The following is a 16740-nucleotide window of genomic DNA, read 5'->3' on the forward strand; positions in this document are numbered from 1 at the left end:
GATATCGTCTGATTTCCCTCTCTTTCATTCTCTCGTTCTATCCCTCTCTCTCCCTTTCTCTCTCCCTTTTCCAATATCCCTGCAATTGCTCCCTAATTTGTCCCAGAGGTGCTGCTCAGATGCATGGTGGCAGGTGCTGCAGAGCAAGCCCAGGATGTCAACCACCTCTTAGCCATTGAAAAATAAGAACGCTCAAAATAAAACTCCTCAGAAGACAATGTCAAGTCAAGTCAGTCAAGTCAGTTTTATTTTTAAAGCGCATTTAAACATGCACAGAGTGCAACCCAAAGCGCTCCACCAACAAGACACATAACAAAAAGACAAAAGATGCCGGATGGAGAGACGTAGTTGCCAGCGTACCCGTGACATCAACACATGAGAAATACATTTAAAAAATAACAAACACAAAAGATGCCCGACGGAGCGGCGTAGTCGCCAGCGTACCCGATGTGGGGCAATTTATTTATTAGACTTTGGCCCCTGAGACACACTTAATTCAAACGAAAACAAAAACATCTGTAGAAGTAATAGACCTGACATGCGCCTCGGCCAGGGCTCCACATCTTTGGTTTCGAGTTCATGAAGGAGCTTGTCTTAGCCGGGCTCTTTTTGACAAGCTGCACCTATTCCATGGGCCAGTGCCCCTTTTCCCTCTAATACCTTTAGACTGTTTCCACAAAAACCTGGAGAGAGAGCGAGAGAGAGACAGAGAAAGAGGGCTAGAGAGAGAGAGAGAGACTTTTTTTTCTCTGGCCAACTGGAGCTGCAGTGATATTTGTTATGAGATACTTAGCAAAAATGTGGAACTCTCAGGTTGCAAAGTGAAAAGGAGCAGCTGCACCGCTGTAGCAGGAACATATTTTTCAAGGGGAGCTGATTGCTTGTCCGCTCTCTGCCACGGCTTGCTTTCCAAGGGCCTTATGAAATGATAATCATTCAGCGCCACTCTAAGCTTACCAGACTTTCTCGACTATCTGCAGGTTTCACAGTCATGCTGAACGGTTCTAATGCGTGGTCTCTAAAACTTGGCCTTCAGAACGGATCCTAACGCAGAGTTGGACTCTCCCACAAATTGATTTGTCTGTCAGCACATCCCCAAAAGCAGGCCTCAAACATCTGCCGTGTCCTTTCTGAACTCTGATTTCATGAACCTTGGCATAGAATAAATAGTACACTACAGATATGCTCTATTTAGGGGCTCTGTGAACTTTGATTTGTGTATACATTATGAGTATATATTGGGAGGGCTTTCATATGTTCAGTATTTGTGTTGTCACAGTGCAGTACAGTGCACTCGGAAAAAAAAAGAAAAAACAAGAACAGGTCCTCCTAATGTAGGTTCCCTTCTAGGTTCTAGATTCCACAAAGAGACTTCTTCATATCCCTTGTTTGTAAGCCAAGTTCTTACCACTTCAGAGGCTTTCACAGGTGACAATAGCTGTCATGACACTGGCTAAAGCCTTCTTGTTCTTTGGTTTTGTCTTCCATGTTTGAAAAGCTATGAATATGATGCTGTGCTGTGCTGCATGCACAATGACCACTAGTAACAGATCATGGGATCGTCCAGCAGTATTGCTCAAAAATGACCCATGTATCATCATCTTTATGCATCTTCTGCATATGTAAAGCTCTGTATGTATGATTTTATGTATTTGTAAACACAACTGCCTCTCCTTACCTCCCCTCCCCTCCCCTCTTCTCTCCTCCTCTCTCCTCTCCTCCCCTATTCTCTCCTCCCCTCTCCTCTTCTCTTCTCCTCCTCTTCTCTTTTCCTCTCGTCCTCCTCTCCTCCCCTCTCCTCTTCTCTCCTCTTCTCCTCTCCTCCTCTATCCTCTCCTCTTCTCCTCCCCTCTCCTCTCCTCCCCCTCCTTCCCTCCCCTCTCCTCCTCTTCTCCTCTCTCCTCTCTCCTCTCCTTCTCCCTGCAGGATGATTTCTACCAGCAGCTCCAGGCCATCAGGCAGCCCTGGCGCATCCCCAGCGACACAGAGAGCGACATCCTGGATCCCCCCGAGCAGGACAAGTGTGAGTGGCCCACTGGCCTCGGCCTGATGGACAACACGTGTCTGTCTCTATGTGCATCAATTAGTCTCCTTTTTCTCTCCTCTCTGTCTGTCTTGGTTGCCTCTCCCCATCTGTCTCTCTTTCTGTCTGTCTGTCTCTCTGTCTGTCTGTCTGTCTGTCTCACTGTCTGTTTGCTAGTTTATTATTCATGTTATGTTCTATTTCCCGCTTGTTCCTTTATTTTATTATAATTTCCCATTTCTCTCTCTCTCTCTCGTTTTGTGTATGTTTGTGTTTATTGTAATGCTGTTCCACCACACAAACACAAACACACACACACACACACACACACACACACACACACACACACACACACACACACACACACACACTTGGCCTGTAATGTTGCACCACAACCTTCAGAAGAGTTATGTTATGGTTTGCTGTCATGTCATTTCTGTAAATCTTCTCCAGACTTATTACCATTCGATGCTTCCCTTCTCCCTTAGTTCGGGAATTGAAAAATCTGCATCTCGTCAGATCATTTATAAGCCTGCTCTAGTGTGCCAACACTCTTCTGTTCCTTATTACAGAGGACTTATGTGTATGTGGGGGCTTACACCTTGTGTGGCTTGGGTCCTGAAAAATGGCCTTTTTACTTTCATTATGTTGATATTGTCTCACGGAGATATCTAGTATTTCATTTCCAGGGCTTACTTGAGAGATTTATACCTTACTTGGAGCTAATCAATGACTTACTGCCCAAAATCATATTCTCCAGTTTCTCATAAATTGTCCATGGCCATTTCTCCTTGTCTTTGAAAGTGCTGTTGCAAGATCAGGTCTTCCTCAAGGAGCCATTTGTCCATTAATGAGTTGAATATACTGCTATGGTGTTGAGATTGTGTTTAATACGTGGGCCACAGCCAACGCTGAGGCTGCGCTGCACAGTTGAACTCAGATTCAATCTCACAGAGGGCCATCTATTCATTATCCTCAGCTACACGTGTGTGTGTGTGTGTGTGTGTGTGTGTGTGTGTGTGTGTGTGTGTGTGTGTGTGTTTACAGAGGATTAAGCAGAATAATAAAGAATACATAGATGCTCACAGCGTCTCTGCATTTCTGTGCTGCATTGTTGCTTTGTGTGTGAGAAAACTTTTCACTTTTGTTACCATGGACTGAGAACATCCTGAAAAATGAAAATGTTCTCAAATTGATATTATATAATTGCCTTGGTAAACAAATTATTGGCTCACTGGGCAACCAGAAATCACAGTGCGTGGGGAAATTCGCTGACCGGCTAAGCTTGATGGGTCAGTGGGGTATGGGTCTTGCTCAAGCCAAACACACACTAGCTTGGCATCGGACTACAGTGTTAAGTGCATGTGACGGGTCTCGCCGAGGGATGGTCGGTGTTGGTCTCTGACACACAGGATTTTATTAAATGTTGAAATCTATCTTCATAATTTCCAGTAAAGGGAGGCGGTGTGTGTGTGTGTGTGTGTGTGGGGGGGGGGGGGGGGGGGGGGGGTTCTGTCATGCCAGCTGTGTGTTTTGAAGAAGAAGAAAAACAAAAACAAGAGCAAGAAGACATGTAAGCCACAAACAGCTGGTGAAGAGGGTCTAGGTGTGTACATGTACACGTATGTGTCAGACAGGTCAGATGATGGGGACATAGCTAAAGAGGAAGGCTATTGGTGCCTGGTGCACTGGTCAGTGTTTTGTGAGTGTCTATTGTATGTCTATATGTGTGTGTGTCTACCTTTGTTTGCATCTGTATGTGCCTGTGTGTATGTTGCATCTCTGTGTGTGTGTGTGTGTGTGTGTGTGTGTGTGGTGTGTATAGGTACAGCTCACAGGCACCCCCCCCCCCCCACACACACACACACACACACATATTCTTTGTGCCAGTGCATGTTTAAGGGCTGGCGCCAAGTCTATGGCAGAGGAGACGGCGAACAGAAAAGCAAAGAAAAGGGAGGAGGAGAAAAGAGTGAAAAAGAAAGAAAGATCTACAACAATTTCCTGTTATTTTAGAGACTTTGCCGTTGGGGTAACCGCTAACCTCAACAAAGATGAAAGAGACCCGCCTCCTGTCCCCTCTCCACGTCCCAGTCCCGCCCTGCAGCGGGGGGGCGGAGGGGGGCTTTGTGACCCAAGCGGACCCCGAGTCCCTTAAAAGACGTTTGATTTACACCTGCTGTCCAGTCCAGCCAGGGCCCATTTCAGTCTGATTAGCGCTGATTAATTCCCTCTGATTCTCAGCGCCGTAATCATTTCCATGCCGTTAATGAGCGGGGTGGGGGTGGGGGGGGTGCATAACGAGTACAGTATTTTATGAGCCAATGAAAACACAGTTATGGAAATCCACAATTAATTTCGTCTCTTGCCAGAAAATGCTTAGTGCTGTGGGACTGGCCCGCTGCTCTGGCACTGCGTAGTTTTCATATGCTGTTATATGGGTTTCTGCTCCTGTGTTTGTGTTGGGGCGTTTCCGTAATTGGAAATTAATGTTGTTGTTTGTTTGGCGGCTGTTGCAGGTAGCCAGAGCGTGCGGGATGCCAATAAAAGATCGGTCTTTTCAGGTAGGTTGCGTCACTAGCATCTGTCTATCAGCACTACGCTCTCTCTCTCTCTCTCTCTCACACACACACACACACACATCTCAGTCAATAAACCACAGGCTTGGTAGACATCATATGGGGCTCCAGGGTCACAAAACAAACAGGCCTGTTGGTGGAATGCCTTCTCCTGTACGTGGCACATGCCTCACGGTCTGTCAATGGGCTCACCCCGCCCGACAAACCGCCACCTCCATCACCAGTGACTCACGGGCCTCCATGTTGGTTTATGGAGCCTGGAGTGGCTCTGTGTACTCTTTAAGGATGGTGTGTGTGAGTGTGGGGATGGAGTGGTTGAGAGGACACATAATGCCACTGAAATGCATGCTGTGTGTGTGTGTGTGTGTGTGTGTTTGGAGGGGCTGGTGGTGGTGGAGTGGGGGGGGTGGGTTGGGTTTCCATAGCGCCCAGCACCGCTGCGGTGGGAAAGAGCGAGTGTGGTGGTGCCCTCTATTAAGACAGGCTGGTGCCACATTAACGTATGCTGGAGCAGAGCAGAGGGTCCAGGAAGGGCTGCATGGAAGGGAGAGAGAGAGAGAGAGAGAGAGAGAGTGATGGAGAGACAGAAAAAGGGAGAGGCAGAGAGAGAGAGAAGTTGACAGAGGGAGGAGAGAAAGTGTGAGAGAGAGAGAAAGAGAGAGAGAGAGAGTGGGGTGGTACGTCTGCGGTTGTGCCTTTTTGTGGCGTCGGAGGCCCCAGTGATATTTCACAGTGTGAAAGGAGACAGGTCTAGAGGTCTGGAACAGCTCGACTCGGCAGAGACGGAGGGAGGAAAGGAGAGAGAGATGGAAAGACGGAGGAACGGGAGGAGAGAAAAGGAAAGAACGAAAGAACCAGGGTTATCGGAGTAGCACTACGGAACCAAAGATGCTTAGCCAAACCCTGGATGCTGTCAGCGCTGACATCATTGGAGAGGCCGACATAGTCACACACACATACACACAGTACACAGACACTCAACAGATCACATCTATACAATGTCTTTCCTTCACACACGCAGACACAAACTCATCAGAGCACACTTGGGCGCATACTGTAGATGCACACACAAGCACACACACACACACATTTACAGTACAGTAAAAAAGGCATACAATACAAACACACACCATACAATACTTTTAACACGCGCACACACACACACACACACACACACACACACACACACACACACACACACACACACACACACACACATACAGTAAAATACAACTGTGGCAGGCAGTGGGCATCGGCTCTGTGCTTTTCCACTCAATATTTATCTTTGACATGTTCAAATAGAGAAGAGTGTTTTTACTGTAATTGCTGCGGTTATTAGTCCTCTTAGTGGTAGGACACGTCTGAATGGGGGTTGCTATGAGACTGATGTTTTCCTCTCGTCCCTCCATAGGTCTGTAGCAGCACAGGAGCCAGAGACTGAGACCGACACCCCCACCTACCCTTATGCAAGCTAACAGGCATTTTCAATACTGCGTACTGCACTGTAAAGAGAGACATTATTTTTGTAACCCACAGAAAAGAAGATTGTGTACTTTTTTCCACGGAGATTCAATATTTCGTAGCTCCATCTTCTTTGGTTCTGTGTGATTACTGTTCTATGTGTGGAGTGGACATATGAAAAATAAAATAGAGAATGTAAAAACATTATTTTTAAGGAATGACAAAACCGTAGCCATTATTTCAAAAAATAAAATAAAAACTAGATTTTGAGCATGTATGTATTTAGTTGTGGAATGAAGGGATATTTAGTTGATTCCATGTGGCCTTGCTGCAGTAGACACGCACACATTGCATCTTCCAGTGCAACCATTAATGAATGTCCATGTTTTTTTCACATGCTCTTTTGATACAGCCGCCAGCGGGTTGGCTAACCATTTCAGAGACTGTGAAGTTTGCATCAGGCATGCTGTTTTCTTCTTTGTTTTATTATTTTTGTTATATGTGAGAAATAAATGCATATTTTTTACGGTTTAGATTTATTGCTTGTGTGTTGGGAAATTGTTGGAATGTTTACTTTGGATCCTCAGTTCATTATTTGTAAACTGTCTGTCTCCCACCTGTTTCTGTGAACTCCTATCTATAACAAGTTAAAGTAGTTTTTAAAATAAAAAATATGTTTCCTATGATGTTCTATGTTTTTATATGATCATAAACATACAACTTGCCTATTATTAATTGTATTTTCAAGGATTTCTTCTACATTCTGTATTCATAATGCATTATGCTTAAATCATTTTTCCTCACTCTCCCTCCATCTAGTATTCTCTCCATTCTTCATTATCTCTTTCCTCTTATCTTCTCTCTTCATTCTCTCTCTCGTGCACACACACTCGTATTATCCTTCACACACACACACACACACACACACACACACACACACACACACACACACATTCTCTCTCTCCTCTCATCCCTTCTCTTGACACAGTCCTGTGATCATATGCGGTAAGGTTAGATCCAGGTCAGAACACCCATCTTCCCAACATTTCTGCAGTGTACTGTACATGCAAATGACTTAACCATGCTGCACTCAGTGACTCTATGAAATGGGAGAGGCGCCGGCTGCTACTTCCAGCTGCTTTTCCTCTGTTTTTCTTTTACTTTCTCTCTCTCTCTCTCTGGGCATAGATTTCAGTGACACTGGCTCCAGGTCTTCTCCATCAACCCTGTTCAAATCACTCTGGTTCCCTCTGGTCCAAAAGTGTCGTTTTGACAGTTACAATGTCCAAAGGACATCATCCTTCACCTTTGAGAAGAACCCCCCCCCCCCCACCCCCACCACCACCACCATCCCCTCTCCTAATGTCCTTCCTTTTTGGGGAATGGCCTTATTGTTCTCACTGCTTGAGTATGATACTCAATATTCAGTGCTTGTGGGTTGTGCTCAGACTGCTGAGAAATTGGCGAATGACATCAAGCGGTCATACAATAACTGAGCCTTGCTCTGTGCTGTGCTGTGCAGACTGTACTCTTGCACCCATTCCCACTGTTTGTTTTATGGCTGCGCTTACAGTAAGCGTCGTTAGGACTCCCATTGATCTGGTTCAGGCGGGGCGCAGATGAAAAGGAACCCGCTGATGGCATGCATGAGAAGTTTGAGAGAGGGGTGTAAACGCTTCTCGCTTTTTTTTTGTTATTTTCTTTTCTTTTGGTGAGAGAGATAGAGAGAGGAGGGGGGGTGCTTTTTGTCGTTAGATGTCTCTGTCTTTGTTGTGTGTGAGGGCAGGGTTGGTTGGTGGTGGGTGTGTGAGGAAAGGGAACCAAGGGTGTTTCTGTGGATGCCAGCATGACATTCTGGTGATTGGGTTGTTTTATGTGAACACCCACACCTACACCCACACACACACACACCGCCTGGTGAGGGTGGTGTGGTAGGGGTGAGGCTGCCGGCTAGACGTCAGCGTGAGATCAGTCTGTCTGGTGTGAACACAAACACGATCATACACACACACATGCCACCCCACAGAGAGGAGCCACCCAGTCCTGCTCCACCTGATCATTTCCTGAAGGCCATGCCACGCCAAAAAACTGAAATGCAGCCCCCTTACACCCTTTTAGCTGAAAACAGGATGTGGTTGAGAGAAAGAACGCTTCTCCTCTCCCTGTGAAAGTCAATGATTGAACACTCATCAAAGAGAATGTTAATACGAGTGAGAATCCAAGCAAGATTTCATTAAACATGGTATGTGTGCCATCTCTGCAAGCTCTTCCCCTTAGTTGTTTAGACTGGTGGGAATCATAGACAGGATGTGGCCGGAGGCAGCAGGGTTTAGAGGCGTCTTTTGGACAGGGTTGAAACCTACCGTCGCACATAAATGCCTCTTCTCTGAAGTATCGTAGAGGGGGAATCGTTGTTTTATCGCCTGATTGGGGTCGACTCAAGTCAGCAGAGACGGACTGTTGCTGGATCGGAGCTGCCTCTGACAATCGCTTCCCAGAATTCAACAGCGAGTGACATCATCCTCGTCTTTCAGTTCACCCCTTGGAGAAACTACTGAAGCCTGCGCCAAAGTTGTTGAGAGTTTACGCGAAATGGAAACGCTCGGCACGTCGCTCCACCACAAGTCAAATTGATAATGGGCATCAATGTTTCCCGCCACACACTCCCAATCATGTGTTTCTGCTTTGCCTGTTTTTTGTTTTTTCATGCGCCACGTCAGCAGTAAGTATTAATGCTCCATTCGGAATGAACGATTGGAAGAAGAGGCTAATTTGGGCTCCACCAAGAGGCCTAGTCGCTGCCACACAGATGTCTGTGAGGAATGCGTTTCTGCGTTTCATGTGCCTATAGGACGGGCTCTCTGATGTGCTATAACCCACATGGGGCTCTCGCATTATTCACTCAAGCGTTCAGATCGGCCTCAGCGTCATGGAAACTTGCTTTGATATCATTTCACTACATCTCTCTCTCCATCGTTCTCTCTCTTTCTCGCCCTCTCTCTCTGTCTCTGAGAAGTTGAAACAAGGGACTCATAGATGCGTATTCCGATATGGATATAGCATATGATATGGTAAAAAAAACAATTCTTGGGAGTAAGAGGGTAATCAAAGGCGTGGAGCGATTTGTGTGCAGCGGTGGATTTGGTCTCTTGCCCACTGACTAATGACATATATTAGACGCGGTAAGGGTTATCTTCTCCAGGGTTCAACCGCTCCAATATCCTCTGGTTACCAGAGTCCCCAGTGAGCGAACACTTTCAAAGCCACTGTGGGGTCGAGGCCGAGGGCCACCCAGATAGTCTGTGGCGGGCGGGCAGATTCACGCCACACTGAAGCTCAGACCACCATCAGTGGTCAGCTGACCGGCCTCTGTGCCGTATTTACGACAGAACAAAGTAATATTAATCCTGACATGGAGTACAAATAAATCTATGGTGGGGAGCAAGTATGCTTTGAAGCAGTATACATGACAGTCCTTGTTCCCAGAGTGTGTATTTTTGTGTGTGTGTGTGTGTGTGTGTGTGTGTGTTTGAGGCAGTGGTAGTGGTGTGCATATATGTTTAAATGTATGTCTGTGCGCAAGGTTATGTGTGTCAGCATCAGCAAGACTGAGTGTTTCTCAATGTAGGTTTGCATGCTTACGTGTATCATGTATGTGCTATTAATAAGCAGACTAGGGATATTTCAAAAAGGAAAGCCCAAAGCACACTGTGTGTATGTGTGTGTGCCCTGCCATATGAATGAATTCTCGCTGAATGGAGACTGGAACTATGGCTCTGTGCAAACTCGACAGACCAGTGCTGGATTTTTCTGGTAATGTGGGGACCACCATCCCGGATTAATTATGCTGTAAAAAAAGACCCCACAATCTGAAGAGAAGGATGTTTGCATGGATGATTTTATGATTTGTTTGATTGAAAACACAATTAGGCTCAATCTTTTCCTTCATTCTCCTCACTCTCACTCTTCATTCAGTTTTCTGCACTGCAAATGTTCAGCTCCTTCCAATTGTTATAATTAAACATTTCCCTTGTGTGTGTCTGTAAAAGTGTTATTTTTTTCTCCAAGTAGCCTGGTCTTTGTTTGCGCGAAATCATCCCTCAGAAGTCCCGGAAAACAAATGATATCCTTGCATCTCTTAAAAGAGCTTAGTGTAATCAAAATCGTTTAAGCGGCGCTTTAATGCCTTCATTTTAACAGAACAAAAGGACATACAGAGGCTATCCGTGGCATGAGACAGGAACTGCTCTGAAGCCCTTGTTCCGGAGTTAACCACAATGAACGAGCTGCCTGGGCAGCAGAGCAGGTAGTCAGCCACGAATCAATTCAAACGCACATGTGTTGTCAATCTTTTATCCTTCCTACATGGGTTCTTATGTAGAGTTTAGCCAAAGTCCTTTTAGGCAAGTCCCTCCACTCGGCGGCCATATTGCAACGCTTTTTGGACACTCATCGGGCATCCTATTCAGCAGAAATGCGCCTGCGCAAGGCTTCATGACACCAATCTTGCTCCAGTGGTGAGTTCACAACACATGATTGGCACGATGTCTTCACAGCACACCATATAATTGGCTCAATGTATTCACATCACACCACATGATTGGCTCAATGTATTCACATGTCGACGTTTTGCCGAGGAAGGGGTGGGATATGTGTAGACAACTACCATATTATAAATATGTAATATGTATAAATATATATTGTATAAATATATATATATATATATATATATATATATATATATATATACACATATATATAAACATATATATATATATATATATATATATATATATATATATATAAGTAAGTATCTATAAGTATCTATCTATCTATTGGCGTTACAAACAAACCCAATGCATTTCTATGGAGGATAGAAATGCATGGGGTTTATACACCAACTGAAAGGCTAACGATTCCCTGTTCACCTACTCCACCTGTCAATCATTCAATCAGCACAGGACAAACCTACACCCCTATCCAGGGCCTATCTGTCTGAATGGCGATATCGGCTAAGTTGATAAGCTGCTGTGGCCTGCTTAAAGTGATCTCTGTCACGCTAATGTTGGATCTTTATTTAGCTAATTGCCCATCTGATTACATTAATTGGTCCCATCTGTCAGGGGATTAGCCTCTTATTGCTGCCAAACCCAGCCGTTCATGCTTTGACTCTGGAGGCTAACCTGGACAGAATGCTGAATCGCATTAACGGAGTTGCGTCAGGGAAAGTCATGCCATAAGGTAAGGTAGGCTACTGTTGATCTCAAGACCACGAAAAACATCATTTTACAGATATTGTGGGATTTGAGTTTTTAAAAATCATATTTTTGTTGAGTGCTAGCCAGAGGTCATGCTAAATACTGTTTTAGACATTGCTGCAATTTCCAATGTAATCATAGATTTGAAATACCATGTACTTTGTCACTGCTCCAAGACAGCGATGCCTAGATGTGGACTGTTGAAATGTACTGCCAAAGCATTTTCCCTTCATTCTCATAACTAAATATGGATATTTGTGAACTTTTCATATCAGATTTCATTTGCTGAATGGCATGGAGATTTGCTTGAATGAAGGCAGCACTGTACCATGGCCTAGGCCCAGATAAGATAGCTCTGAGTCTGAACTGATCCTGGTCTGGCACACATTCACTAAATCCATGGCAGATTTGGCTCGTAACCAGGCCAGATCCAAGTTGATAGACAGCAGCTTTGATACTGGGCTTCATACATCTTACACCTCCTAGGGGACTGCCATTCCTCCTGTTGTGATTGAGACCTTCCCTGATGTCTTCCAGGTTGTTTTCTGATAATCTTTGATGCCAAGCTGTTGGCCATCATACGTTAAGTGGTTAGGTTAACTCAGGGCCACTGAGTTCCCGTGCCTGGCCCTATTTCACATACGGTTTGAATGAGTGTTCGGTCATCGCTGCTTGAATGCTCATTAAGATTTAAGACTGGCCTTTCTCTATCTAGCTTAAGACAGTGTTAGACCAAAGCATTCCTTATCTGGTTTACAATGTCCTGTGCACTCATTTTTTTTTTGTTGGGAAAAATGTCTTCCCTATGACTAGTGGCCATTTTACACAGGGCAGTAACATTCATCATCTTAAAAATTTGTTTGTAATAAAGACGCTAATATTTTCCACACACTCAAATACTTTACCAGTGTGGACACTTTGGTGGGGTCCCAAGAGGTTGTTTTTGCCTAAAACTGTTTTCCACAGTTTTATTTATTTCCAATCGAGCACAGTAATTCTTCTGAGACCCCTTAAGCCATTACAGATGTAAGTGTATGAGTTTTGACAGGTTTCTCCTCATAAAAGCATGAAACTCACTCTCTAGTTCAGTCCAGTGAAATTAGTGGACTTGTCTTGTCCTCAGTCCTCCTCTACTCCACTGATAGGCCAGTGAGAGTATGAATGCTCTTGGCATTTTGCCCTTTCATTCCTGGTCAGATAGAGGTCACACAGAGTGCAGCGAAACCCAGCCCGACTCAGGCTCTTCTCGCTATCCTGTGAGGTCCGTCAATCTCTGCCTCTTGGATCGGACATTTGATAACCGTCTTTGTGTTCGAGGCACAGGTATGTGTGTTTGCATGCCTGTGTGTTAGTGTGTTTATCAGCATATCTGAGTGTGAGTGTGAATACGATGTGTTTGTGTGCCGATGTACACATGATGATGCTGTGTGTGCGTTTTAGCGTTGTGGATGTAATATGCGTGTGTGTGGGATTGTTTGGTGTGAAACCACAGAGCAGTGGTCCAAACCGGTCCAGTTCATGGTGCAGCGTACGGTCAGGAGGCCAGGGAAGGTGAGCGTTCCCCTGTAGGTCTCCTAGCTGATGGCTCACCCCACACCTCTATTGTTTCTGAAATGCACGGGTAAGGCAACCCAACCCAGGGTTTGATGACTTTTTGTAAGGTTCATTTACAACCAAAACCAGACACACCTGTTTTTAACTGCAAAAATGAGAGACTTCCAGAGGGCTTGATAAACCACAAGAAGTGTGTTCAGTTAGGTTGTATTCAGGCTCTGACAGATGGTGGATTTCTAGAGCATGCATTAATATAGTTCATATTACTGAAGAGAACTGAATCGGAACCATCAGTAATAAGTGGTAGCAGAGTGGCCGTTAAATCTTTTCACCATAAGTCTACCATAAGTCACTATCTTCTGGTTGCTTTTATAAAAATAGGATCTTGTATGGTATTGGTGGCTTTCCATTCTGATTGGTATAAAGAGTAGGGATGCACTCGGAGTAAAATGACTTAGGAAAGGTTCTTCGATGTTTCCTTTCAAATGCCCTTTAGTGAAGGATGCACTGAAGCATCCTTTACGTGACCGTTGACACCCCACAATTCCTCAGGTAGTAACAGCCAATCAATGTGACGCATGTCCAGCCTTCTCATAATTGCATAGTTTAGTCTAAGTAGAGTCGGATTCTCTTCACACCATGGTTGTCCTAAGTCCGCATGAATTCTTCTTCATATATTTTTTAAAGTGAGTGTCAGAGTGTCTGTGATCAGTGATGGGTGGTAAACATGCTCGCTGAACTCCACATCCCAGAATGCAGCTGGGGCTTTGGAACACACCTGGCCCGGATCTGGCCCAAATATGGAGTCTCCCCTGCCAGCTCTCTTCCAGTCGGCATGTTTCTGGGTTGATCTCCGTTTGCTCCTCTTGGGTCCAGAAGCCATCAGTCAGTTATTATTGTTATTATATTTTTAAAGGGTAACAAGATCTGAGGTAGCTTTCATGGCACGCTGTCTCTCTGAACTGTTTTCCTTTGCAGTACGCCTCTATTCTCTTCCCAAGTCCGTCTGGAGAGGCATAAAACAAAATATTATGGCAATAACGCAAGGCATGGGCTAATGTGCTGATATTTATACCTATTGTAAAACACAGAGACCTGATGATGGATGGCATTCTAACTCTCTCCCTCTCTCTCTCTCTCTCTCTTTCTCTCTCTCTCTCTCTCTCTCACACACACACACACACACACACACACACACACACACACACACAGCGCACAAGCCCTCAGGGCAACTGCGTCTAATACCTCTGCTGTAATGAATATGTCTGGTTTTATTTCACACCCTGTATCGATCCTGTGATCCTGTGTTTTTGGTTCACGATGCCAGATAGTCATTTGGTGTCTTATTCGTTTACAGACTGTGTCGAGTTGCAGTGTATTTTTGTGAAAAGGCCACATATGGGTTTTTATTTAAATCATATTTATTACGTGCACTCACACTGTTTCATTTAAATTTGTTGCCAGCTCTAGGAGGTTTTTATGACTGTCACCATTTCTCAAAAAGGTAGGAGCCAGAAAGAATGAAGGGAAAATAAGTAAAGAGTAAAAGAAGCCAAAAATGGTCACTTCTCTCTCTCTCTCACTCTTTCTCTCTGTCAAACACATACTCACACTCACACAAACATGCATACACACACACACATACACAGGCACAAATATTCATTTTCTTAAGCTCACTCACTTTTTATGAATTGACTTCATTCATTTCTCTGCATGAGTTCAGTCCCTTTGAATTGAGTTCAGTATTTTTCAGCATCTTAACATCCACTCATTTCCTTCTCTTCTTGCACCCCCCCCCCCCCCCCTCCTTCTTTGACTCGGAACACACTGCAGAGTCTGTTTGCTATCTATCCCATGGCCTATTATTCTTGACACTTTTATCAGTCTTAGATAAAACATTTCCAGCTCAAAAGGATTGCTGTTGTTTGCGGGGAGATTGTTGATTTAATAAGGTCTCTCATCGTACTTGCTGGACATGGTGATGTTGCATGCCAATCCCTCGGGCGACTGTAGGAGTCCTTAGCAGATGTTACACACAAAAGCATCACTGTTTATTCCTTTGCTTGATCTGGCGTGACTAAGAAAACAAGATCAGAGAGCTACACAATGCATCATAAATACTCTTTGGCATAATCCTAATTGGAATCAACGAGGTCTTGGCTGCATTCATATTCATACCCTTTTATGGGGCTTTTGCCTCTTTTCCCAGTTGCTCATCTCTGGGGGAATGTGGTCAGTCAGAAGGAAGGGACATCATTCAGGAAGAATGCATCCCAAAGGAGAACAGGTTGACACGAGTTTTCCCTTTTATTTGTTAACTGTGGCGGAGCAGTGTTGATTGAAGCTTTACTGTGCGTCTGGAGTGGTAAAGGAGACCCCAAATAAGGCCTTGGAGGCACTCTGTGTTATGCCTTGTGTACCGAGTATCAAGTATACAAACACTGATGTTAAAGGTTAAGGGAAATTTAGGATGGGAGTAATTGTTCTCTGCTGCCCGGTGGAGTGGAGTTTCCTGGTGACACCAGGCTGGTAATGGAATTAGATGTGGTGTTGGTGGGGATTTGGGTGGGGAGGGACGGACACAGGAAAACCCAGCGAACCCCTGGTGTTTACTGGCCACAAGTGGTTCTGATTACGGAAACCATAACAGCGGTGCAGCACAACAAAGGTGTGAGCTAAGGTGACGTTAGTCTCCAGCCATCCGTGAGAGGAACGCAACGAATGCAATGGACCGTCCCCTGGTGCAGCTGGACTGCACCTGCTGCTGCCGCGCTTCGCTGGGAATGCGGAGATGAGTGGAGTGGATGGGAAAACTGAGGTCAGCCAGAAATGTGGGGATGGGTCGAGACTCCGTTTCAGGAACAGTGCGGGTATAGCCGGGTCTCACCGTTGTTTCACTGACCGGGAGGGAAACAGAAGTAGACGCTTTAATAGGGGCCTTGAGACTTGTACGGGAAGTGTTTACAGATCTCAGAACACGACCCTCTGTTCGTCCACCCCACCCCCCAACACCTCCCTCTCCTCCCCCACCCCCCAACCTCACCCCCCAACACCTCCCTCTCCTCCCTCACCCCCCAACACCTCCCTCTCCTCCCTCACCCCCCAACCTCACCCCCCAACACCTCCCTCTCCTCCCCCACCCCCAACACCTCCCTCTCCTCCCACACACCCCTTAAACCCTGCTTCCCACCGCTTCCTTCTCAGAGATGACACTGGGTTTTGTCAACACGCCTCTGGAGCTGCCAAAAGTCTGATCTCAATTTCTCTAGTGAGGATGATGTGAAGGGGTCGTCCGATCCCTGTTTCAGGACCCACTAAGCCCAGAGAAGCTGGGAGTGAGTGTGTGTGTGTGTGTGTGTGTGTGTGTTTGGAGGGGTGGATGAGAGAGAGAAAGAGAGTGATACATGTAGATGAACTAGGGAGTGAGACCCACACAGGAAGTGTTCCTTATTGTGGAGTGGGGTGGGGGTAGGGGTTGAGCTGGATGCGGAGGTAAGTTGTCGAGTTGGATTAATCCCCTGGAGGTGTCTGTGTGACGTGACTCAGAGGGTTATGACAGCACCGGGTTATTTTCCTCTGTCCCCTCCGTGGAGCTTCAAACAAAATTTTTGCGAAAAATGAGTCATAAAACCAGCCGAGGCTGGCTGTACAAATGTTTCCCGGATTTTCTATTTTATATCCCGATGAAATGAGGACTGACTGGATGTCAAAAACAGCTGTCTTTAACGGACACTTGCATCGGTTGCCACCCATGTGACCGTTCAACTTTCCACTTTGATTTATTTATAAGTGGATTATTGAAAGTGTAATGTTTACATATGTGCTGAATTCTCTTTAATACAACAGTGAGCCAATTGATCCTAAA

At 45.3% G+C, this 16740-nt stretch overlaps 1 protein-coding gene across 1 annotated transcript in view; it reads left to right on the forward strand.

The window, feature by feature from the left end:
* Positions 1–16740, forward strand: part of cunh8orf34 (chromosome unknown C8orf34 homolog) — a 175464-nt gene that overhangs the window by 77594 nt on the left and 81130 nt on the right. The window contains exons 13-14 of the mRNA XM_076291170.1: positions 1927–2023; positions 4543–4587. Of these exons, the coding sequence (XP_076147285.1) occupies positions 1927–2023; positions 4543–4587 (142 nt within the window). The remainder of the gene's footprint in view (positions 1–1926; positions 2024–4542; positions 4588–16740) is intronic.

This window comes from Alosa pseudoharengus, unplaced genomic scaffold, assembly GCF_046254945.1.
Source record: "Alosa pseudoharengus isolate Yale_2024_CS ecotype anadromous, Long Island Sound unplaced genomic scaffold, YU_APseudo_1.1 YU_APseudo_1.1_scf_18, whole genome shotgun sequence".
NCBI lineage: Eukaryota > Metazoa > Chordata > Actinopteri > Clupeiformes > Clupeidae > Alosa > Alosa pseudoharengus.